Raw genomic sequence first — 27,110 nt, forward strand, 5'->3', positions numbered from 1 at the left:
ATCCAGATGGAAATCTAGTATTTTTAAAGATGCAGTCACTTTGTTAAAAGGAAAAAAAAAGAAAACAGGAAGACAATTTTTGGCAATAAACTAGGGTGAGAAAGAGGGAGACATGGAATTTTTAAAAAATAGACTTAGAGCTATGTCTCGTGATATGATATGGTATCTAGATGTCTCTGCACTAGCAAGGTACAACAGAAGAGAAAACGATGGGTAATTGAGGTATAGGTTTGGGAAATTTTTAGAAATGAATACATTGGCAATACTAAGCTGAGTTGCAGGAACCATTACTATTTACCAAGAGAAGCATATTACTCTGTTAATAGCACTGTGTGGTAATTAGATCATTACTATTGCACACAGAAGACTATTGCAAGGTGAATGGAACATTCTATGTTATCTAGTTCTACTTAAAATGTTGATTAAGATGAGATGGAAGAGAATCCATTTCAGTTTATAATACAGTAGAAACATCCTTACTACTAAATATTGATTTTCAAAATGTGTTCTTCTATAATTTTTAGACCATTGCTCATTTTAAATCCTAATATTTTCAAGTGTGAAGGAATCATCTCAGGGTGAGGATCACTGGATATTGGTGATATGTCTAGAGCTATCATTTCTTCCTACCTGCTTAGATTTATTCAAGAATGAGTACTAGTTCAGTCTAATTGACTAAACATATTGTTGTTAGGGACTTATAGGCGGAAACCATATAAAGACAAGCTGAATTATTTTTTCTTCTAACTCGATGTAGCCATATACCTCAAGTTTTACAGTAACTGTTTCCTTCTGTCTCTTGGATGGTAAGCTTTGATTTCTCCTGTTCCATTTAAAATATAAATTAAACAGTTACTGCCATTCCACTATAGGAATAGACTGAGAATGACTGTCTGGAATATGCAGGACTATTTAATAGAGATCTACTGGAACTCTTAAAAATCTTTTATAGTATCTTTTGGTAACAATTTTTGTAAAAACTGATACATGTTACATAGATGAACCTTGAAAATATTATGCTAAATGAAAGAAGCCAGTCACAGAAATACCACATATGGTATGATACATTTATATGAAATATCCAGGGTTTCCTTTTGGGGTTATGAAAATATATTCAAATTAAAATGTTTGCACAATTCTATGAAGATACTTAAAAAGCTGATTTGTGTACTTTAAAAGGATGAATTTCATTGAATGTGAATTATATCTCAAAGCTGTCCTTAAAAATTAAAACCACTTCAACAGATGAATGTATAAAGATGTGGTCTATATATACAATGTAATATTACTCAGCCATCAGAAAGGATGAATACCTATCATTTGCATTGACATGGATGGAACTGGAGGGGATTATGCTAAGCGAAATAAGTCAAGCAGAGAAAGACAGTTATCATATGGTTTCACTCATATGTGGAATATAAGGAATAGCGCAGAGGAACTTAGCGGAAAGGAGGGAAAACTGGGAAGAAATCAGAGAGGGAGACAAACCATGAGAGACTCTGGACTCCGGTAAACAAACCGAGGGCTTAGAAGGGAGGGGGGTGGAGGATCAGGTAGCCGGTTGATGGGTATTAAGGAGGGCACGTGTGGTGATGAACCCTGGGTGTTATACACAACTAATGAGTCACTGAACACTACATCAAAAACTAATGCTGTATTATATGCTGGCTAATTGAACATAAAAAACATAAAAACCACTAACCAAGATTGACCTTATTAATATCATATTTATATATTTATAGCAAGTGTCCAAAATGACTTTTTGTTTGATTTTTCTCTGCTTTAAAAATATTTTTGTAATGTCAGAGAAAAACTGCTATGGATGGAGTAAACAGGCAAGGAAGACTTTATTGAAGACGTTTCAGTAGGAGAGAGAGTTTGAAATCAACTCCACTGGATCAAAAGGCGGGGAGATTTTAAGGACTGGGATGAGCCAGTGAAAAGTCCTGGAGGATGTTAGGGAGAAAAAGGCAGTGTGATGAGGTCATCTGTGTTCATACTGGTCATATTTATCTTTGTGGCTGTTCAAGTAAAGTTTATTCTCTGGCTGCTTTTATTCCTTTTTTGTTTTTAAGTTTCAAAATGTTACCACATTTTTTTCAAATTTTTATTTAATTCTAGTTAGTTAACGTATAGGGTAATATAAGTTTCAGGAGTACAATTTAGTGATTCATCAGTTACATATAACACCCAGTGCTCAATGCAACAAGTGCCCTCCTTAATATGCATCACTCTTTTAACCCATCTCCCACCCACCTCTCCATCAACCCTCAGTATGTTCTCTATAGTTAAGAGTCTCTATGGTTTGCTTCCCTCTCTTTTTTTCCCCTAACCCCTATGTTCATCTATTTTGTTCCTTAGATTCCAAATATGAGTGAAATCATATGGTATTTATCTTTCTCTGACTGACTTGTTTTGCTTAACATATTACACTCTAGCTCCATCCATGTCATTGCAAATAACCAGATTTCATTCTTTTGAGAGCTGAGGAATATTCCATTGTGTATATATACCACCACTTCTTTATCCATTCATCAGTTGATGGACATTTGGGCTCTTTCCATAATTTGGCTGTTGTTGATAATGCTTCTATAAGCATGGAATCAGTATTTTTTCATCCTTTGGGTAAATACCTATTAGTGCAATTGCTGAGTCGTAGGGTAGTTCCATTTTTAATTTTTCGAGGAACCTCCATACTGTTTTCCAGAGTGACTGCACCAGTTTGCATTCCCACCAAAAGTGCAAAATGGTTCCCTTTTCTCTGCATCCTTGCCAACCCCTGTTATTGTGTTGTTAATTTTAGCCATTCTGACTAGTGCCAGGTGAAATCTTATCATAGTTTTGATTTGTATTTCCCTAATGATTAGTGATGTTGAGCATCTTTTCCAGTGTTTTCTTAGATTTCAAAGATATTAAGGGAAATACTACTGGTAATGTAATCTGAAAATAATTTGAGAACTTATCAACAACACCCTATGATACTAATCAGAATGCAAAAATTATATTTGAAACTTAACCAGCTGAGCCACCCAGGTGCCCCTTCTCCTTTTCTACTTGACCTGCCTTTTTTTTTTCTTCAAAATGTAACATGCATTTTGTTATACTTTCTCCCTAAATTAAAAAAATTGAAATTTCATTTTCAAATATTAAATTTTCTTTATCAACTCCTAAATGTAAATCCTCATTTGCAAATTATATCTAAATCTGACATATCCAAATAGGAACTCTGTTTCTTCCCTGAATTTGCGTCCTCCAAGTTACTAACCAATCTCCATCACATAAAATGGCCAGGTCACACGCACAGGTTTTAAATTCTTTTCAATTCAGAAATACAAAAATCATTCATGATTACTGCTTTCATTCATTCTCTTCTTATATTGGATTCAGCAGTGTTATATATTGATTATTCATATAAAATATATGGATAATCCAACATCTTTTCATTTGTTTATCTCCATCCCCTTAGTTCTAGCAATTATGTTATATTACTGGAATCTTAAAGGCACATCTTCCTTGATATCTCTGCTTTTCTGTTGCCCTACCTCCATCAGTATTCCTCCTGCAGCATCAAAAGTGCCCTTAAAATGGCACTGACTTCTGAAAATACTTAATAATTTTATTGCACTTAGGAAAATAAGTCTATATTCATTCTTAATTGTCAATATATGCATCAGACATTACGGGTGAGCAAAATGAGTGAAGTCAAAAGGTAAAACTTCAAGTTATATATAAGTCCTGGAATGTAATATGCATCCAGCATGGTGACTGTAGGTAATACTACTGTGTTATATATTTGAAAGTTGCCAGAAGAGTAGGTCTTAAAAGTTTTCACCCAAGAAAAAAATGTAATTGTGGATGTTGGCTAGACGTTGTGGTGATCATTTCACCATGTGTATATATATGAAATACTTAATGTTCTACATCTAAAACTAGTATGTTATATTTTAATTATATTTCAGTAAGAACCCCCAAAGCCACTGCTATGCAATATTATAAGACTACTGAGTTCATACTTTGAAAAATTTGTAATTTATGAGGGCAAAAGATCAAAGTATACTTATCACATAAAATTTACTATAAAACTACATTCTCTATGGTCCTAACTAGATAAAAGTATGTATGTAAATATCCAGTAGTAGGGCGAGTAATGATTGTGCTTTCTCCATGACTAAATGAACTAAGAATAGTTTACATAAATGTCAGGTGTGGACAGACAAACCAAGAAGGCACAGGTAGGACTGCCTGCTTAAATTGGAATTTCTAATATATTTTTAGGGTTGTGCCAAAGAGTTCTTGTGAACAGTTTTGAGGAGTTTGTAGACGACATTACATTCCTTTTTTTTTCCTGATGCTAGTGTAAAAACTACAGTAAAAATGTACATATATCAGACACTGTATTGTACTGTGTTAATTTTAATAATCAAATCAGATATGTTCCCTATCTCATATAATTTTCAATATAGAGTGAAATACACCTACTGAAAATACTATTTTTTCTTTTATTTAACAATACTGATTGTAAACTTACAATTGATTTAGACAAAAAAAATACGTCTTAATTGCTTTTCATTTATTTTGTTGTTTTTAATCAAAATCATCATACACTTGTCCATAAAATTATGTACTTGTTCCTTTTTAACTATCACAATTATATTTTGATTTGAAGAGTTCTTAGCCTTCTATTTTACTTCATTTTCAAAGTCAAATAGGACCCACGTGGATTATAAAATGCTTTTATAATCCAGTTCACAATTTTAATCACTTTAGAGTCTTTAGATTGACAATAAAATATTGAGGGCTGTCATAGATCTTAAATTCTTATGCATTTAAAATATTGTTGCTGCTCTTCCCTAAATAATTATTTAATGAACTTGTATTTAAACAAAGGCATTTAACAAACAGAATTTCTGACATGTTGAAGCTCCCTTGGTGCCCAAATTATATTCTTTCACAATATGTAAATGATACACACACAATGTGAAAATATTTTGCATTTTATGCTGTTCTTAATTAAATTTTCTTACATTGACAATCAGCCTTCTATTGTATGTACCAATCAATTGTTCTAACAAAACATTGACAAGATCTTTTTTTTTAAACTACCCAGTAAAATTTAGGACTCAAATTAAATTGAAACTCCATTGTATGTTATATCAAAAAACCAAAATTATAAGAAGATGAATTTTCCACGTATGGCTGAGTATTCTTTGAGCAGTCAGTGACAACTATCTCAGCATACTCCTCTGCCTGGAAATTAGAAAGTTGTTTTTCACATTTATCATTAAGTGCATTCCATTTCAAAAATTTGAACTATGAAAAGTGTCTACATTATTATCAAAGACCTATTATAATTAAAATATGACAGTGTTGCTAAAGATGTGTGCAAGCTGCTATAGAAATGCATAGTCAATTTAAAATATGATCTAAAGTCTATGTTGTCTACTCCATAGCATTAGCACTTACCTTAAAAAAAAAAGTTATAATTAAATAGAATTTTACTATCATTCCTTAGCATGAAGTGAAAGAAAATTATAAAACCAGCCATGGGTTAGATTAATTTTCTTAACAAATGACATAGGTTAACACAAACAGCACATTCAAACGTGGATACTCATAATGTACTCAAATAAATTTAAAGTCTTGTAATTATGAGCCCATATCTAAATATATTTCCTAACTTATAAAAACAGAAATGTTTCTTTGTTTTTTTTCTGTTTTGTTCTTTCTATTATTATATTTGCTACTAATTATTTTGAGTTTAGTAGGTTCCAAGTTCTATGTGCATGTTTTTCATTCTAAAAAGAATGGTTGAGCAAAGGCCCACTTTACAGAAGGTGAATTAAGGATTAAAGTGGTTAAGTTCCTTTCCCAAAGGCACACTGTTAGAAATTGATATACCTAAATACAAGCACATGTCTGTTACCTATTTCCAAGTCAGTACAGTTTTATTGATATCATATGTCTCCAAGTTTGACCCTGCACAACCCTTCTATGTGTATGATTAATATAGCAAAATATAAAAATTTTATGATTATGGATATATTAGTCCATATTATTAACTTACCTAGTATGTTATTGGACACTATATGTTTTATTATTATAAAGATGAAACAAAATACTGTTTACCAAATGTTTGAAATTTTAAATACTCAAAACAATGTGAATGGATTTAATATATTTTAATATATGAATATTATGTAGAAAGACATGCTAAATTTATCTGGACCTCAACTATACCACACAAAACTAAAACATAAATTATTTTTACTTCATATCAAGCCATTATGATCTACAAAGATATGAATTGAATTATCATTTAAGATAATTTACATATTTAAGAAACATTGAATGCATGACAGTTATCTTTCCTCAGTCAGATCTATATGATAGATCTAGTAGATACAGATTATCTAATTTAATTTCTGATGCATAAAAGTGCTCAAAGCATGCTAGAGTAATTTCTTTTCCCTCTGAGGCATTATATTTCATACCAAATACTTCTCACAAAACATAACCTGTATTAAAGTTATTATCTTGTATCTTAACATCATTTACAATAAGTGTTACTATTGTTCTTTATAGAGTGTTTATAAAGTGAGATTCACACTTAATATATGTAATTCTACTATAGGTAGATAATAGAGAGATATATAGACATGATTGGGTGGCATAGAAAAGTTATATCAGTAATTTAACTTATATTGTGTTAGTATAAATGCACAATTAATTAGAGATAATAGATTTAAATCACATGCATGGGCCATCCTGATCAATATGTTCATGGTAATTAATAGGATATTAGTAGTTCTTGAAAGTCTGCGATGACAAATAGTTTCAATGTTTTCTCCAGTATTTTAACATATAAAATATTATAATAAACATAATGAGATATCTTTCCATTTTACATATTACATTGTTTATTTCTTAAACAATTTTGAAATAGTCTTTAAAGAAAACAGAAAATGAATTAAGACTTACATAAAATTAAACTGGACCACTTTTTTACACCATACACAAAAATAAATTCAAAATGGATTGAAGACCTAATTATGAGACCTGAAACCATAAAAATTGTAAAGGAGAAAACAGGCAGTAATTTCTTTGACATAGGCCATAGTAACTTCTTTCTAGACGTGTCTCCTGAGGCACGAGAAACAAAAGCAGAAATAAATTATTGGACTTAATCAAAATAAAAAGTTTCTTCACAATGAAGAAACAATCAACAAACTAAAAGACAACCTTTGTAATGGGAGAAGATATTTGCAAGTGACCTATCTGATAAAGGGTTACTATCCAAAATCTATAAGGAATTTATAAAACTCAACACCCAAAAACTAAATAATCAAGTTAAGAAATGGGCAGAAGGAATGAATAGACATTTTTCCAAGAAAACATCCAGATAACTGATAGACACGTGAAAAGATGCTCAACATCATTCATCATCAGGGAAATAGAAATTAAATCTACAATGAGATATCACCTCACACCTGTCAGAGTGGCTAAAATTAACAGCACATGAAACAACAGGTGTTGGCGAGGCTGCAGAGAAAGAACACTCTTGCAGTGTTGGTGGGAATGCAATCTGGTGCAACCACTCTGGAAAACAGTACGGAGGTTCCTCAAAAAATTCAAAATAGAACTACCCTACAACCCAGCAATTGCACTACTAGGTATTTACCCAAAGGATATAAAAATACTAATTTAAGGGATATAAGCACTCCAATGTTTATAACAGCATTATCAACAATAGCCAAACTATGGAAAGAGCACAAATGTCCATCAACTGATGAATGGATAAAGAGGTGTTACACATGCGTGCGCGTGCACGCATGCACACACACACACACACGCACACACACAATGGAATACTACTTAGCCATAAAAAGAATGAAAACTTGCCATTTGCTGTGACGTGGGTGGAGCTAGAGAGTATTAGGCTTTGTGAAATAAGTCAGAGAAAGAAAAATACCATATGATTTCATTCATGTGTGAAATTTAAGAAATAAAACAAACTAGCAGGGGGAAAAAAGGAGAGAGAGTCAAACCAAGAAGCAGATTCTTAACTATAGAGAAGAAACTGATGGTTACCAGAGGGGAGGTGGGTGTGCAGATGGGTTAAATAAGGTGATGGGGATTAAGGAGTGCATCCGTTGTGATGAGCACAGGATGTTGTATTTAAGTGTTGAATCACTAAATTCTACGCCTGAAACTAATATTGCACTGTATATTAACTACCTGGAATTAAAATTAAAACTACCGCCACCAAAAAAGCAAGCATTTTCCAAGTAGTACTATAAGGTAATGAACTAGTCAAGCCAAAAATATCCTTCAAAATTATATTATTTCTTTTCCTAACATCATTAGAAATATTTCATTTACTAAAGTGATTACTTGTACATTTCCTAATATGTACATTCTGAAATTATAATTTTCATATTCATATACATATATTTCATAATGTAAAACTTCAGGATGGGAGTACATTTCTGTTTCTGTTTCTTAGGGACTGAGTCATCTGTGTGTCCTTAAATGAATACAAACTATTTTCTATTTTCTTCAATTATTGCTTGAAACTACTTAACCAATTAGAAAACAGTGAATCCAGGTGGTAATCAACTCAGTAGGAAATTACTCTCACAGTATAATTTCACTAGATGTTATGTGGTAATTACCACTGTAACATCAGCATTAATGGCAGGGATAATTTACTTTTCCTATTGGCCCTAGATCAGGATGACCCCTTATAATACTTTCTTGTGTATGAAGGAGGCTATTTTCATGATTTGACATTTATGCCAAATATAAGAAGTAAGCAATTTAAAGTAGAAAGCAATTTAATTTCTACAGAATCACTGAGACTGGAATTACACTGAATTAAAGTCATTGATTGATAAATACAGCTTGGAAAGTACATGTATTTTGAACAGGAATTTAACCTTCAATTTACAAAGCACAGAATTATAAATATACATTTTAATCTCAGAAAGTCAGGACTAGAGTTACAGATAGGTTATAGGTGAGTTTATTCTTATCACTGTAAATTCTACCAACCATTTGCTGCTTATAAGAAAGAAGCAATGAACCAAAATATTCTTACTAAATCTGTTATATGACTCAAAGCCAATTTTTGAAGGAAGTTTTTAAAGATTTATTTATTTGAGAGAGCGTGCTGTAGGGAGGGACAGAGTGAGAGAGAAACTCTCTTCTGATCCTTCTGGATCATATTTTCCACCATTTGTGTTCTATATCTATACCTTTGGGGCTGATTAAATGAATTCTGTTTTTGCTATCTCTTTTCAGCCTGTGTCTTACTGTCCTTCCTTAGAATTGCTAAGATTGCTTCTTCCCTGTTTCACCAGTTTTTTTCACCCATCTTCATCTCCTCTCAGCTTATGTTTGTTGAATGTTGCTTAAGTCTTGTCTGGCTATCTGTTCTCTGTTTTTCCCAGTATTGTTAACATTGTCTGTTCAGTCATATAAACCTATGCCAGGCTTTCCAAATTTTGACAATATTGACATTTTGGGTTTAATAATTCTTTCTAGGGTGCATGAAAGTGGGAAGGAAGCATTTCTTGTGCATTATAGGGTATTTAGCAGAATCCATTAGAAGACATTAGGACTTCTAAAGCAATGGGACGAGCAAAAATGTCTCCAGATATTACTAAATGTCTCAGAGGTGGTGGGGGTGGGGAGAGTCACCTCTAGTTGAGAACCTTGATTTATATGATGATGGTCATATCTTGAAGCTCTTCTAGATTCTCACTGCGTTAGCTCTGTATAAAGCTTTTTTACCACTAGAATGATTTTGTTTAAAAAATAAGTCTGAAAGTTCTGATGTTACTTTATATGTGTTTAAATCATAGTAACCTCCTAAAATATCTTAGTTAAAAGTTAAGTTAAAATAAATAGCTCTATTTATGTAATAGGTAGAAGTCATGTGCCAAAATATTTCAGGCATTTCTGTAGGACTTACTATGTCTCATCCATCATTCTGATCCAGAAGCCACAGAAAAAAATAGCACATGTTAAACCAGAAGCATCTAATGAAATAGAGCTACTGAATGGTACTGATTACAATTTCATGAAAAAAATTAATAAAGGTGATTAAGGGTATTTAAGGGACTTAGAAGCTAAAAATGAGTTCCGGTCTTCCATTTTAGTCGGTTCAGTGGATTAGATTCACTAAACTACCTCTCTGATCATCACAAATAAAATGTATGATGCAGTATTTTAAAGCATCCTTTAAAATTCGTGGTGATTTTGCATAAAAGTAAGAAAGTCACAGATACCAAAAATAAATTGAAACCATGAATTATTGACAACAGGAGAGCACCAACACCATTTTCCCCCCTGAGGATTTCTGTTCAGTGCTTGAAAACTGGAGCTGCTTTTGACAATTGCACTAGCATCCAGCTCATGTGATAAAGCTATGGCCGGATCATGGGGATGGGATAGGAGATTACCACATAAAACTGAGAGTCTAATGTCTACAAACAACCTAATGAGGACAAGAAATAAACTCTGATACATGCTGGTTTCAACTTTAGAACTGTTGTGAAAGGAAACAAGATATATTAGTCACACAAGTAACAATCCACCATGAACAAAGTTCAGAAGACTAATGTCTCCTCTCATTCCACTTATTGCCTGTTTCAGTTACTAAAGCTCTAGACAAAAAGTTTTTGTATCAGGCCAGCAATAACTGCAGTCTTGCTAACACTTCTCCTTGACACCACAGGAAGGGCAATGTTGTGGTGATGTCCCTGACATTTAGTAATGGGAACATACACGGTCAGCTCTAATTTGGCTCCATGGGTAAAATAACCCACCCTAAGATACCTTTAAGAATACAAATTCGAACTTAATGATATCAGTATTGTATTTTGGGCATTGATATATCTCTTTCCTTTAGTACATGTGGGTTTAAATCTGTGCATGGGTCTGTTGGATTAGGAGGAAGTAAACGTTCATGGGAAAAGTATGACCTGTTGAGTTGTGGATTTTATCTTCTCCAATCCTTAAATTCTTTAAAACTTTCCAAGTGATATCCCACCTTATTTCTCTCTCATATTTACTGTGAAACCTGTGTTGGTTAAATGACAGCTATGCTTTGAAGATTGGTATGTTGGCTATTTATTTATTTATTTATGATTTGTTAACACTGTCCTTGCTGCTACACTCACTGGGCCTAGCCAAACAGGGCTGAGGGGATTCACGGTTAATTCTGATTGTAAAAACACTTTTGTCTTTTTTTGCACTTGACATTGCTGGACAGGGTCTGAGTATGAGCAGAGAATGATTTAAAAAAAAAAAAGGTGAAATTGTAACTATTGGAAAGGTATACCCATATTTTGTGGGTATAGTAGGAGAACAGCAACCAGACACTCAGGGGGAGGAGACCACCTTCGGACCAGGGAAGTATGGGAGAGGAAACGGTTTAACAATCTTTGTGGGTCAAGGGCTACAAATTTCTGGCTATAAATGAGTTAAGTTTGGGGATCTAATGTATAGCGTGGTGACTATAATTAACAATATTGTGTACTATACCTGAAAGTTATTACGAGAGCAGATCTTAAATGTTATCATCACACATGCAAAAAAATAAAAGTAATTTTGGGAGGGAGTGGAGGTGTTAACTACTTCATTGTAGTAATCAGTTTGCAAAATATACATGTATGAAATCATCATGTTTATAACTTAAACTTACATATGTTGTATTTCAGTAACATTTCTATAAAGCTGGGAAAAACAACAACAAAAAATCTTTGACCTTGGAGTGTTCCTCCGAAAAGGAAACTGGCTATCCCAATCTTCCCAATATGTTGCTTGTAGCTGACTGCCAAGTGTGGCATTTTGGCCATGAGATAGCAAGAGGTGACTTCAGCTCCTGCCTCCTGATGCTGCTGTTCCCACCAGTATCCTTTATTCTAGAGGGCAAATGAATGCATCCAGGCTGGTGGTGTTGACAGATAGGAGAGATTGGACTGAGTGTCCTCAGGTAGCCCTTTCCAAAACAAGAAAAGAACCAAATAATTTGAACCAAACCAAGAAATACTGAATTTAACTATACTACCACCACTTATAATAACAATACATTTATGTGAATTAAAAGGATTTATGAAATTCATAAAAATATTTCTTTATAGGAATTATTTATTAAAATATGATTTTATACCATGTAACAAGTTTTAAAGCACCAAAAACTCTTAAGTGTTTTTTAAAATTAATTTCTTGTGTGAGATATAGAGAAAGTCACATTTAAACATAAGAGATTATATTTTCTTGCATCTCCCTACCCCCTTTCCTTTTGAGCTATCTGTTGGTTATAAAACCATTTATACAATATTATCACAATATCAGTGTTTAAAAATGTGCAACATTTTTGTTCTCCTTGGTAGCCATTATTTTAATAGTTGATAAATTATAATTTCTGGTGTGAGGTATTGAGAAAGTCACATTTAAACATAAGAGATTATATTTTCTTGCATCTCCCTACCCCCTTTCCTTTTGAGCTATCTGTTGGTTATAAAACCATTTATACAATATTATCACAATATCAGTGTTTAAAAATGTGCAACATTTTTGTTCTCCTTGGTAGCCATTATTTTAATAGTTGATAAATTATAATTATACATTTAAGTGGGTTAAACATTCACCAGCTGTGTTTATTTTTATTTTTTTATTGACTCACAAATTTGTTGATTATATTTTATCACCAAGTTATCTTTTTTAAGATTGTCTCAGAATTTATATATTTCTAGATATTATTGGCCATAGAATCACTCTGTCATTAATCAGGAATTAATGGCTTTTCCAAAACATGTGAGGATGGTCTTACTTCACTGATGGGATTGCTCTTTAAACCATGGACACATTTATGGATACAGCAAATGAGATGGAGAAGCCAGAAAGCCATTGGCAAGAAATTAAGGAAGGGGTTGCTAGGAATGTTAGAATGAATTGGCTATGTAAATCCAGAAAACTGACCATCTGCCTATGTTCCCTAACAGAACCCAAAGGGCAGTTCCTTTATTGATCAATGAAGAATGTCATGATAAAGAAAAATTAGCATGCTTAAGAGGCTAAACAATGACTATTTCATGTAGCATGCAAATTAATAACTACAAAGAAATATACTACTCTCTTTTATATTTTTTCAATACCTAGTAAACATTTCATTAGGCAAACTTTGTACTAAACATTGTTCTTGGGGTAGGTGATGCAAAAAAATAAAAGCGTAAGACACCCACTGTGCTATAAAGAAATTCAATGTGTTTCTTAAAAGAGACATAACTGTCTATTTTCTCATCAACTTTCTGGTAAGTTGCCATAACAATGCTCAATAAGTAAAATAGTGAACTTGTAAATAGTATGATTTATTGTCAAATTCATAAAAAAATTATAACTGTGCTTATAAAACCCAATGAACCTCCAAATAACCTATACTTTTATGTTGTTATTCAAATTCTTATTATGAAGGCATCAGAAGTGTAGGGAAAAATATAGACTTTTTTACCCCTAATTGATTGATTATTGATTGAAAGCCTATTGTTTCCTGGCTTTAGAACCCCACAAATCTCAAGCTCTAATATTCCTTAAATTATTCCGTAGAAGTGATGTTACAAGTAAGTGAAGGGGCAGATACACAACGATAGAGGATTGGAGGGAGATCATCATACCTGCATTGCTATATATACACCTGGCATAATGGTGAATGCTGTAAAAACTAATAATACATAATTGTTCAGTTGGAAATCATGTTGATCTGTGTTTCATAAGAAGGATTATAAAACTCTCTTTTAGTCTGGGTAACTGAATATACTTTGCTGTTTTGGGTAACTATACCCATACTTCAATTTTCAGGATGCCATTCTTTTTTTTTTTCTTTCAATGCCAAAAAGTGGTATTGCTCCTATGTATATGCTACTGTGCTTCTTTGGAAAGAATGCTGTTGTTGGTACCCTCTAACACAAAGTAGTATGACTTTCTTACTGTGCAAATCTTTTAGTATATTGAAATTTAGCATTCTTTATATATGATTAAATTTAACAAATTCATACAATAATGTCAGTATGTAATTGAATGCATGAATTAATAGTTTCATGTTTATATGATAAATTGTTTTCATTTTTTAGTCAACATATTTTTTTAATTGTTAAATTTTAAATATTTCCACACTGGCTAATGTATTCTTAGGCAGAGATAGAGATGAAAAATGGAGTTTGAGTAAGAAAGAGTTTGATTCTTAACTCCATTTAGGTACTGCTGAGTAGGTTGTCAACATTCTCTAACATTCAATGGTAATAACTGAAATTTGGAAATGATAATAGTAGTTAACTCAATAGTTGTGATAATTACATAAAATGCGTATATAACGTTATAATCATAGCATTAATAGCAGAAATGTTTGCAGTGTGTATGGCATTTGTCAAGAATATAAAAAAGAAACATATGTTGCATTGGGAGAAGGTGATAATAGGGAATGCAGAGAAAATGAAAAAAATTTCCTAATGTGAGTGAAATTTTTGCAAAGTATTTTTATTAATAACTTTTTAAAATGTTGAAAATTACTTTATATTGCATAAAAATCACAGAATATTTCTAAGCAACTCTACCTTATAGAATGCATGTATATCAGTAGTAATATGTATAAATGAACATGCAGGTGACTTTTATCTCTATCAGTTCTATAGCTCTTATCTTCTAGTGCTCTCATTTCTTTTATATTTAGTATGTGTCTTGTCCTTTAACTTATTTCCCCATTGGGTTCTATCTGTTTTGCCATCTTTCTTTCACATGACATTAACATAACTTTTAGATTTTGAAATCACCTTTTACTTTCCAGAACCCATTTTATTCTATGAATCTAGTTTAAAAATACTTTCTGGTGCAGTTGCTATGGAGAACAGTAAGGCAATTCCTAAAAAAACAAAATAAAAATAGAGTTAACATATGATTCAACAATTTCACCTGTGGATATACTCCCAAAAGAATGGAAAGCAGGGGCTTAAACAGGTGTTTGCACACTCATGTTCATAACAGCATTATTCAAAATAGCCCAAAGTGGAAGCAAATGAAGTGTTCATTGATGGATAAATGGATAAACAAAATGGTATATACATAAAATGGAATGTTACTTTAAAAGTATTACTTTAAAAAGAAAGCAAATTCTGACACATGCTTCAACATGGATGAACCATGAGAACATTCTGCCAAGGGACATAAGCCATACATGAAAGGACAAATACTGTATGATTCCACTTATATGAGGTACCTAGACTAGTCATATTCAAAGAGACAGAGGGTAGATTGGTGGTTGCCACAGGCTGAAAGGAGCAGAGGATAAGGAATTATTGTTTAATGGGTACAGAGCTTCATTTCTGCAAGATGAAATAAATTCTGGAGATTGATGGTGGTGATGTTTGCATAACAATATGTATGCATTTAGTGGCACTGAATTGCACACTTAAAAATGGTTACGATGACAAATTTTATTTTGTGAGTATATTACCGCAATTACAAAAAATAATAATTTTTAAAAATTAAAAAAAATATTATTTGACCATTATTTTCATTGTTCCAGTTGCTACTTGTACTGGTTGAGGAAACTGATAATGACATAGACTCTGTTTTGCATACTAGTTTATTATAAGGGTAGCAAAACCGCAAAATAAAACCAGACTTTATTTTTAACATTAAATTTACAGTGAGAATCCAATTTCAATATCTAAAATAAAATACTATTTTGTTTCAAAATATAGTATTTTGTTTAAAGAATAAGGCAAGAAATATATAGTCGATTTGAAATATACTACCAAATCATAGATTTGAGATTCTATAAGGTGATTAGATGATTATGCAATTAAGAGGAAGGAAGGAAGATGGTAGAAGAGTAAGGGGCCCGCATTTCATCTGGTCCCTTGAATTCAGCTAGATATCTATCAGATCATTCTGAACACCTGTGAATTCAACCTAAGATCTGAGAAAAGAATTGCTGCAATTCTACAAATAGAAAGTGACCACTTTTTGTAAGCTGCGTGAAAAGCCTCCAGGGAACAAAAGCCACATAGAGCAACCTGAAGCAGCTTACACTGAGTCTGGCCCCCTGGCAAGGGTGGTGCAACTCTGCCCAGGCAAACACACCTATGAACCAGTGCAACAGGCCCCTCCCCAAGAAGACCAGCAGGAACATCAGGTGAATACCAAGTTTATGGGTCAGACAGAACTGAAAAGGTCCTGTGCTAGAGGAAAATAGTGTATAGAATTTGAGGGTTTTTTTCTCATGAGTCTTCAGGCTTTCAGTTAAAAAATTTTTTCGTTTTTCTTTTTATTCCTTTTCAACTTAGTTTCTTATTTTATCAACTCTTTGTTTTTTGTTTTGTTTTGTTTTGTTTTTTAAAGACTTTATTTATTTGAGAGGGAGAGAGAGCAAGAACACAAGAGCAGGAGGAGGGAGGAGCAGACCCCTGCTGAGCAGGGAGCCCAATGCAGAGATTGATCCCAGGATGCTGGGATCATGACCTGAGTTGAAGGCAAATGCTTAACTGACTGAGCCCCCCAGGTATCCCTCAACTCTTTGTTTTTAAGTCTTTTTTTTTAATTTTCATTTTTACATTTACATTTTATAGATAATAGTCTTCATTTTTGGCTTCCTTTCACTGTATTCAATTTTATTTTTGTATATATATACGTTTCTTTTCTTTCTTTCTTTTCTTTCTTACAATTTTCAGATTTAGTGTTGTCTAACAACCAGACCAAAATACACCCAGGATGATGTGAATCACCCTATTTTGTCCACCTGTGAGATTATGTTCTCTTTTTTCCTTTGTTGTTGTTTTTGCTGCTGCTGCTGCTGCTATTGTTATTGTTGTTTCTGATCTCTTCAAATTCGTCTAATGTGTATTTCACTGGGATCATGGTTGATATTTTTGATTTTGGTCCCTCATTTATCTATTCTTTTCAAAATAACTAGAAGAAGAAATTCACAACAAAAGAAAGAAACAGAGGTAATATTCTCTGCCATAGATTTAATCAATATGAATATAAGTAAAATGTCAGATCTAGAATTCAGAATAACGGTTATAAAGTTTTTGACTGCCCATGAAAAAAAGAATAAAAGACACTAAAGAATCACTTAGTGCAGAAATAAAATCTAATGAGGCTGAAATTTAAAATGCTTTAACGGAGATGCAGTCTAAATTGAATGCTCTAACAGCTAGGGTAAATGAGGCAGAAGAGAAAGTGACATAGAAGACAAGTGATGGAAAGGAGGGAAGCTGAGGAAAAGAGAGAAAAATAATGAATGGACCATGGGGGGAGGCTTCAAGAAATCAGTGATACCATAAAGTGAAACAGTATTAGAATTATTGGGGTCCCAGGGGAAGAAGAAACGGACAGAAGGTATATTTGAGCAAATTATAGCTGATAACTTCCATAATCTAGGGAAGAAAACAGGCATTCAAGTCCAGGATGCACAGAGAACCCCCCCTCATAATCAATAAAAGTGGATCAACACCCCAACATACAATAATGAAGCTTGAAAATTTCGGAGGTAAAGAGAAAATCCTGAAAGCAGCAATAGGCAAGAACTCCTTAAGCTCAAGAATAGAAACATCAGGCTGGCAGCAGACCTACCCACAGAGACCTGTCAGCCAGAAAGGGTTGGCATGATATATTTAGGGTACTAAATGAGAAAAACATGCCGCTGAGAATACTTTATCCAGCAAGGCCTTCATTTAGAAAGTAAGGAGAGATAAAGATCTTCCAGGACAAACAGAAACTAAAAAAATTTATGATCACTAAACCAACCCTGAAAGAAATATTCAAGGGGATCCTGTAAGTGAAGAGAGAGCCCAAAAGTAACATAGGCCAGAAAGAAACAGAGACAATCTACATAAACAGGGACTTTACAGGTAATACATGGCAATAAATTCGTATCTTTCAGTAGTTACTCTGAATGTAAATGGGCTAAATGCTCCAATCAAAAGACACAGGGTATTAGTTGCATAAAAAAGCAAGACCCATCCATATGCTGTCTGCAAAAGACTCATTTAAAACCAAAGACACCTCCAGATTGGAAGTGAGTGGGTGAACCATTTATCATTCTAATGGACCTCAAAAGGAGGCTGGGGTAGCAATCCTCATATCAGACAAGTTAGATTTTAAACCAAAGACTGTAGTAAGGGATGAAAAGGGACACTATATCATACATAAAGTGTCTATCCAACAAAATGATCTAACAATTATAAATATTTATGTCCCTAACTTGGGAGCAGCCAATTATATCAACCAATTAATAACCAAATTAAAGAAACACATTGATAATAAGACAATAATAGTAGGGGACTTCAACACCCCACTGACAGCAATGGACAGATCATCCAAGCAGAAGATCAACAAGAAACAAGGACTTTGAATAACTCATGGACTAGACGGACTTGACAGATATATACAGAGCATTCCATCCTAAAGCAACAGAATACACATTCTTCTCATGTGCACATGGAACATTCTCCAGAATAGATCACATACTAGGTCACAAATGAAGTCTCAACTAGTACCAAAAGATTGGGATCATTCCCTGTGTATTTTCTGAACACAATGTTTTGAAACTTGAACTCAATCACAAGAGGAAATTTGGAAAGAAATCAAATATTTGAAGGTTAAAGAGCATCCTACTAAAGAATTAATGGGTCAACCAGGAAATTAAAGAAGAATTTTAAAAATTCATGGAAACAAATGAAAATGAAAACACAACTGTTCAAAACCTTTGGGATGCAGAGAAAGGTGGTCCTAAGGAGGGAAGTACATAGAAATAGAAACCGTTCTCAATAAACTAGAAAAGTCTCAAATACACAGGCTAACCTTACACTTAAAGGAGCTGGAGAAAGAACAGCAAATAAAGTCTAAACCTAGCAGAAGGAGAAAAATAATAAAGATAAGAGCAGAAATCAATGAACTAAAACCAAAAGAACAGATCAATGAAACTAGAAGCTCCTTCTTTGAAAGAATTAGTAAGATTTATAAACCCCTAGCCAGACTTATCAAAAAGGAAAGAGAAAGGACCCAAATTAATAAAATCATGAATGAAAGAGGAGGATTCACTCCGCTTTTCCTTCTCAGTGATCTCTTTGGTCTGCAGGGTGTTCTTCTCTGGCGTCTCCATTTTCTTCAGCTTGGCCTTATCAAAGCTGGTGATTTCCCCCATGTCCAGCTTGTCTGCCATTTTCTTTAAGTGATATGTGGAGTTTCCAAGATCTATAAAAACTTACCAAACTCAACACCCAAATAACAGATAATTGTCAGAAATGGTCAGAAGACATGAACGGACATTTCTCCAAAGGACTCATACAAATGGCCAGCAGACACATGAAAAATGCTCCACATCACTTGGCATCAGGGAAATACAAATCAAAAGCACAAGGAGATACCACCTCACAGCAGTCAGAATGGCTAAAATTTACAAGACAGGAAAAAAAAAAGGTTGGCAAGGATGCAGAGAAAGGGGAACTCTCTTACGCTGTTGGTGGTAATGCACCTGGTATAGCCACTATGAAAAACAGTATAGAGTTTCCTCAAGGAGTTAAAAATAAGGCTACCCATGACCCAGAAATTGCACTACTAGATATTTGCCCCAAAGATACAAATCTAATGATCCAAAGGAGCACATGCACCCCAATGTTTATAGCAGCAATGTCCACAATTGCCAAACTCAGCCATCAGAAAGGATGAATACTTATCATTTACATTGGCATGGATGGAACCAGAGGGTATTATGCTGAGTGAAATAAGTCAATGAGAGATAGACAATTATCATTTGGTTTCACTCGTATGTAGAATATAAGAAACAGCACAGAGGATCATAGGGGAAGGGAGGGAAAACCGAATAGGAAGTCATCAGAGAGGGAGACAAACCTTGAGAGACCCTTAACTGTAGGAAACAAACTGAGGGCTGCTAGAGTGGATGTGGGTCAAGAAATGGGGGAATAGGGTGATGGGCGTTAAGGTGGGCACAAGTGTAAAGTGAATAAAGTATAATATTATAGTTTATAATTCTGCCTAAGAGGGATAAAATAAACATTAAATTACTATCTAACTAGTTGCCAAATTTCTTCTCTGCTATGACTTTATCAGGTGTATATTTTGTGTAAGAAAGATTTCTTTTTATTTATTTTATAAGATTTTTATTAAAAATGTTTTTATCAAATTGTCTTATTTAAAATACCATAAAAAAGAAAATTTCTTATTATTTTGGGTTCTAGGACCCAATTCCAATATGCATGTGTTTAAGGGGGAACTTACGCACACCAACAAACAATGCTGGCACACCAGCTGAGTGTCCTACAATTTGGCTCAATTCTGATATTATCCAACCCAGAGTTTTAATCAGATTCCACAGGTTAAGAGCTCAGTCTCATAAGGCTCCCTGCCATCCCACTTTAAAGCTAGTCACAAAACCAAGTTACTACTTATGCTTCTGATGGACTGGTTACAAATTGGAAGTTAAAACCACCCACTTCATGGGGCTCCTGGGTGGCTCAGTCGTTAAGTGTCTGCCTTCGGCTCAGGTCATGATCCTAGCTTTCTGGGATCAAGCCCTGCATCGGGCTCACTGCTCAGCAGAAAGCCTGCTTCTCCCTGTCCCACTCCCCCTGCTTGTGTTCCCTCTCTCGCTGCCTCTCTCTCTGTCAAATAAATAAATAAAATCTTAAAAAAAAAAAAAAAAAACAACTTCAATTCAGGATGTCAATTGCAAGGCCAGGCTATCATCCATACTTCTAACATACTGGCTATAAATTTGAGGTCTCCATGACTCCCCTACAGTGTCTCACAGAACTCAGAGAAACACTTTATTAGATTATTGATTTATCATAAAAAGGGTATAACTCAGGAATAGCCACATGGAAGACATGCAAAAGTGAAGGTACATGGGAAGGGGCACAGAGCTTCCACACTCTCTCCAGCATGTCACTTTCCCCAAATCTCCATGTGTTCACCAAATAGAAATCTCTTTGAACCCTGTCCTTTTGGATTTTTATGGAGGCTTTATCACAAAGGAATTATCGATTAAGTTATTGGTGATTGAACTCAATCTCAAGCCCTTATCCTCTCCCTGGAGGCTGAGCAATGGAATTGAAAATTCTAACCTGTCATCACATGGTTGGCTCCACTGAGAGCCAGCCAGTCACCATCCTTAGGCTTTCCCACAGTTACCTCATTAGAATAATAAAAGGGTGGCTCAGTAGTTAAGCCTCTGACTCTTGGTTTCAGCTCAGGTCATGATCTCAGGGTTGTGAGATCAAGCCCCGCATAGGGTTCCACATTCAGCACAGATTCTGCTTGAGATTCTCTCTGTCCCTCTCATCCTTCCCCTCTCCCCCCACCTCTCTCTCTCTCTCTTTCAAGTAGATAAATAAATCTTTAAAAAAAAAGAATAATAAAAGATACTTTTATCACTCCCCACACTTAAGAAATTCCAAGGGATTTTAGAGCTGTGAACCAGATATTGCATAGGAAGACCAAATAGATATCATCTCAATGACCAAATATATATTTTTCTTATAAATCACAATGTCAAATTTACAATATTGTTGTTTGCAGTATATGGAACTATAATTAATTGAGGATTACTCAGCTAAGATTGACTTTCTTTGGGTGAAAATATAATCTCAGTAAACATTTATTTTTTTCTCCTTTACACCATCTATGTACATTTATACTGAAAATCTTATTTCAGAGAATTTTGGGTTAAAATCGAGCTTATGAATTGTCCCATTCCTTTTATTTATAATTTGATTTTAATTAAATATAATACTTTGGAATAAGAACTTCATAAACAAATGTTTACCTTATCTTAGTGAAGTAATAAAGTTCTGTATAAATTTAATACTTCCGAAAGGATTCAGCTAAAAGACGTTAGCTATAGAAGTCTTCTATTTTTCTAAAGAGTAGTCACTCTACAGTAATAAACTTTACCACATTTCCCACCAATGCCCTTTGTGTGAACTCATTTTTAGAGGATGATAGACCTTCACCTTTCCTGTGGGATTGCTAATACTATCAAGAAGAACAAAGAACTTTTACCCCTTAGATCTCCTGAGACTACTGCTCTCTCCTTGTTTCATCAGAGGTGAGGACTTGTCAGTAGACACATTTAATCATAGGCCATATCAAGAATATCTTCTGGGTCCAAAGTGGACCTAAAATCTCACTCTAAGCTCTTAAATAGGCTACTGGACTTTACTGGTTGCTAAAGAATTGTGCCATTGCTTCTTATTGTGGGAGTATTGAGCTGTAATACAATATAGTTTTAAAATAGAATAGTATAGAAAAAAGGCTACTTTTTCAAAACTGAGTATAAAAATAAATCAATTACCTAACTTCTTTTTTTTTTAAGATTTTATTTATTTGACAGAGACAGCCAGCAAAAGAGGGAACACAAGCAGGGGGAGTGGGAGAGGAAGAAGCAAGCTCCTAGCGGAGGAGCCTGATGTGGGGCTCAATCCCAGAATGTTGGGATCAGGCCCTGAGCCAAAGGCAGACGCTTAACGACTGTGCCACCCAGGCACCCCCAATTACCTCACATTTTAAAGCCGTCTTATATTATTCACTATAGCATAATACTTACATGCACTATGTCATTTAATTATCATAATAGCCAATGAGGAAGATAAAAAAAAAAAATGAGACTACAGCAAGTTCAAAAGTTGTTTCCAACTTTTCGAAGAGAGTGAATGATCCAGGATTTAAATCCAGGTCAGTTAAACTGGACAACCATTAACTTTCTACTCTGTAGCATGACCTTCTTAATTCATAGATTTGGTAATAAATCTGAAAGTAATTGAGAAAGTGAATTAAACACAACTAATTGGAAACATTACTTTAAAATTTTAATTTTGGTATGTTCAAAAGTAGTCATAAATAGGAAGTCTAATTGTTTCAGCATGATTTTTTTTTTCCACCTTGGATTTACCTTAATAAAAAGAGTGAGCCCTGAGGTTAATTTTGGTACAAAATTCTCCTTAGTCTATACCTAGTTGTACAGCTTTTTTTTAAGTCATTTAAAAGGATTCAAAGAGAAACTAGAATATAATTCCACATACACACACAAAAATCAAGAATGGCTAATAAAACAAATAAAATAAATTTTAAGGCAAAAAGTACAAGAAAGCAAAAAATGAGATTTTATACTAGAAAAATAAACAATAATATAGCATAATAAAATTTTAAAAATAAAAAATAAAAATAAATATTTATGGAATTTATGATTTGAAATAAATTAGCTAAGAATGTATATGTGTCAAATTTTTCTGTTTTGTATTTAGCATTTCATAAATATGGATTATGTATTCATTGATTCATGACCTTATTTTTCTCCTTATTACAAATATTTGAAATAAAAACTGAGCAAAAACATTCTGTTTTATTGCTTATCTTGATACTAACACATTTGATCTCTTAATTTATTTTTATTTACTTTTAACCTGATTATACAACAAATTGTTTATCTAGTTGTTGTTGTTTTTAAATTATTATTCAAATAACTTCTATAAGATTGTTTATGAAATCTGCAGATTTTCTTTTACCTCAATTCATTGTGTGTGTATGTGGGTGTATGTGTAATTTTTATAAACACCTTCCTCCTAGTTTGTTTAATTTTATTTTTTTATTTTTCTAATTTATTTAAATTCTTTAATTGTTAAAATGATTTAAATGCTAACTAATTTAATTCCCCAAGTCAAGACTATTCAGAGTTAAGTATAAGCCAGTCCATGATGACTACAGGGTCTTATAATTATTTCTTTCCATTTACTTTTGCCCGCATTCTTTTTTTCATATATATATGTTTTATTCATTTATTGGAGAGAGAGAGAAAGATCATGAGCAGGGGCGGGGGGAAGGGTAGAGGGAGAAGCAGACTCTGCACTGAGCAGGGAGCTGATGCAGGACTCCATCCCAGGATCGTGACCTGAGCCAAAGGTGTCTAGACCGTTAACCAACTGATCCACCCAGGTGCCCTTTTGCCCACATTCTTCAAGATTCCTTTGTGTGTCTACATATTTCTGCCTGAATTCTTTGATGTTTTTTCTTCCCTTTTGTTGTTTTTTTCAATATTCCCTTACTATTATACTTTTCTTTCCTTTACAGTGCTAGATGATTTTTCAACTTATGCTGTGCTTTTTTTTTCATACATTGTATATTGTAAGAAGCATGTAAGTTAAAAAATGCAGTAGTCACTTATTAGGTCCTTTGATTTCATGAAAAACTTCTGGTCAGATTTTTACAAAATACGGTCATTTTTAAAAATGGGAATAGTTATTTAAGTCAATTTGCTTCTAGTTAATTTCTTTATTTTACATCTTTTTTTTTTTTTTTTTTTAGCTCCCATACCTTTTCACTGCCAATCATTATTTATATTCCAAAGAGGAGCCAGGAGAATGCTTTAAAATATGAAGATGATTTACAGGAATGTAGTGTTTGCGGGTCTCTCTGTCTTTGTCTTCATCTCTCCACCTCTCTCTGTCTCTGTCCAGATAGATAGATAGATAGATAGATCTATATATTTGTATCCATATCTATATCTAATCTACATCTATATCTAACCATATCCAGGTGTGTGTGTGTGTGTGTGTGTGTTTAGCCTTTACTTGTTGGTAATAACAAATATCAGCAAGAGAATTTACCATGCAGTTATCCCGCTATCCTGTCAAATGGAAAATCCTCCAATTTTCTCTTTCACCAGCTCCTCCGTACTATTTCACGGGTCAGATCCATTCACTCTGATCTATCTCTGTTCAAGTAATGGACGTTTCATTTTGTATTTTAAGGTGTGTACCTACTTTGGAAAATTATCTACTCACTCAACATTTCATTCTTTTAAAGGGTAAGATATCCACTCTGCATCATCTCATATTCTGTAATACTTTATTTTTCATTGAACTTGGCATTTTTCTTCCTACTCTTATGTTTAGCATGAGAGCTTGCCCTACTTTCCATTAAGATGTAATTGGGATTTCACTTTTGCCTCAGTTTCTCTGGATTCAAAGAAGAGGAGATAGTGCTATCTTAATGCCATTATTTTAAACACGGAATTTTTTTCTGGGTATTGTACATAGTAGAACAGCTCTCTCACTGCAATCTATTGAAAATCTCAACACAAGGGTTTGTTAAAATAAAAAAAAGAAAGAAAAAGATAAAGAGAATTTTTATAAAACTTTATCATACCTTAGAATCTCAATTCTACACTATTTCTTTCCATATTTAAATATTCAAAATATATTGAAGCTCTTCATGTAAAAAATACTCTGTGACATAAAAAATGAGTAAGATACAGTTCGATTCCTTAAGTTGCTCACAATTTACTCACAGAGAACATATATACATCTAATCACAATACATGTCAGAACATAATAAGGTCTAAAATCATAACTGATTAAGATATAATGTGATTTGATAAAATAAAAAGATGACTGTTGAAAGGATCATATTTCTTTTCTGAGTTATGGAATTATGACAGCACACCATAAATATTCTTTTCAAGTTATCCTCATTAGGTCTTAAAATCTTTCACTTTAGATTTACAGTGGTCTGGAAAGACTGCTGTTGTATCACTGTGAATACAGTAAATTATTCACGAATCAGCATTTTTTATGTTAAACTGAAGTTGTGATATTGTCTGAAATATGGCAATAATTAATCCCTTACAAGTCACAAGTCTTTCCCTATAACCCTTTCAGTGTCATTTTGTTTATGTCTCAGTTCCATGTTAATAAACGAGTATGTCGTATCTGTGCTTTATGCAGGTAAAGGACCATGATCGATATTTATTCATATTTTTGTCTTGTTACATAATCACTAAATTGCATTAATTTTAATGACTGAAAATGTAACACTTCATTTTGTGTTAATTTTTTCAAGTATCTCTCAATCCTGCTCTTCTTAGGATCCTCATGAGCAAATGTCTAAGTGTGAATTTTGTTTATAGACTTACTCTTTCATATACTTATATTACTGCCAAAATATATTAAACAGTTTTCTCTGAGGGCATATTATATTACATACACAAATGTTGATGTTTTCTCTGTTCAGCTAGTGAACATTTCTTTTTCTCACATAGCTTCATATTTCTAGCTAAAGTTCGATTTTTTTCCCCAGGCAGCAGAGAAGATATAGTTTATGCTCTCTCAATTGCCCATCACCCATATCAAGAAATCACATACTTAATTTCCAAGGTATTTAATACCTTGGAATATACTTTTACGTTAAGTAATACAAATGACCTAAGACAAAGACTGATACATTTAAGAAATCTTAATGCCAAAATTGAGGTGACTATAGAGAGCAATAAATTTTATTTTAATAAATGTAGTTGCCATAGTTGAATAATTCAGGACTCTCAACACATATTTTCTCTTGATTAGTAACAATATAAAAAACTATTGAGCATTTCCTATACACTGTAATTAATACTCAGGAAGGATTAGAGAACAAGGGAAAAACTTTCTGTGTCTTATTAAAGTGGGAAAAACAGACACTGAAGAAAATATTACATAAAATTTTCAGGCATTAAGGTGGTGCTCCCGGCCTTTGGCAAGGTGGAGGGGGCCATGTCTATATGTCCAAAGGGTTCAGTTAGTTTTGGATTTTAAAGTTCTTGAGCACATTCACCAGATACTATCATTCAAAGTCTTACAGCCTCTATCTAGACATTAACTATGGTGGAAGAGGCTTCCCATGCTGCCCATTCAACATTATCTGAAATCTGGTTTTCATATAGTTGCATTCTGTTCCTGATCTTCATTACAGTGTGAATGTCTTATTGGTTCTGTAATTACTGTATCCTTTATAATCAGTGCTTGTGTTTATTTTCCAGCAATATCTGCTCTGAAACCCTAAGAAACCTAGGTCTCTTTCAAAACTACCATAAAACAGGTTTCTTTGATTTTCTAGTTCTTTTATTGAAGAACTCCTAAAAGTAGGTCATGATTTTACTACCACCTCAAAAATCCAGACAGGATTCAACTGTGGGGGCATAGTACAGACAGAAGCACTACTCTCTGTGCCCATGCTCACTTCCCTTTGAAAATCTTTCCCCCTTCCTAAATAGTTTG

General features: G+C 33.5%; 1 protein-coding gene across 1 annotated transcript; it reads right to left on the minus strand.

Annotated features, from left to right (window-relative positions):
* Positions 1-14,858: 14,858 nt before the first annotated feature.
* On the minus strand, positions 14,859-19,225 carry LOC103659197 (thymosin beta-10-like). The gene is made up of 2 exons (XM_008686671.2): positions 19,084-19,225; positions 14,859-14,920 (listed from the first exon to the last, which is right to left on the minus strand). Exons 1-2 carry the CDS (start codon positions 19,223-19,225, stop codon positions 14,859-14,861), a joined length of 204 nt encoding a protein of 67 aa, XP_008684893.2.
* Positions 19,226-27,110: the final 7,885 nt, after the last annotated feature.

The sequence above is a fragment of the Ursus maritimus genome, unplaced genomic scaffold (genome assembly GCF_017311325.1).
Source record: "Ursus maritimus isolate PB19 unplaced genomic scaffold, ASM1731132v1 scaffold_10, whole genome shotgun sequence".
NCBI classification, from domain to species: domain Eukaryota; kingdom Metazoa; phylum Chordata; class Mammalia; order Carnivora; family Ursidae; genus Ursus; species Ursus maritimus.

Bases quoted from the DNA above. Each gene is read 5' to 3' on its own strand.
- LOC103659197 (XM_008686671.2), bottom strand. From the start codon at position 19,225: ATGGCAGACAAGCTGGACATGGGGGAAATCACCAGCTTTGATAAGGCC. The intron at 14,921-19,083 runs ATGATTTTATTA...TTGTTTTTTTAG, and splicing joins TGAATCCTCCTCTTTCATTC to GAATTGCCTTACTGTTCTCC.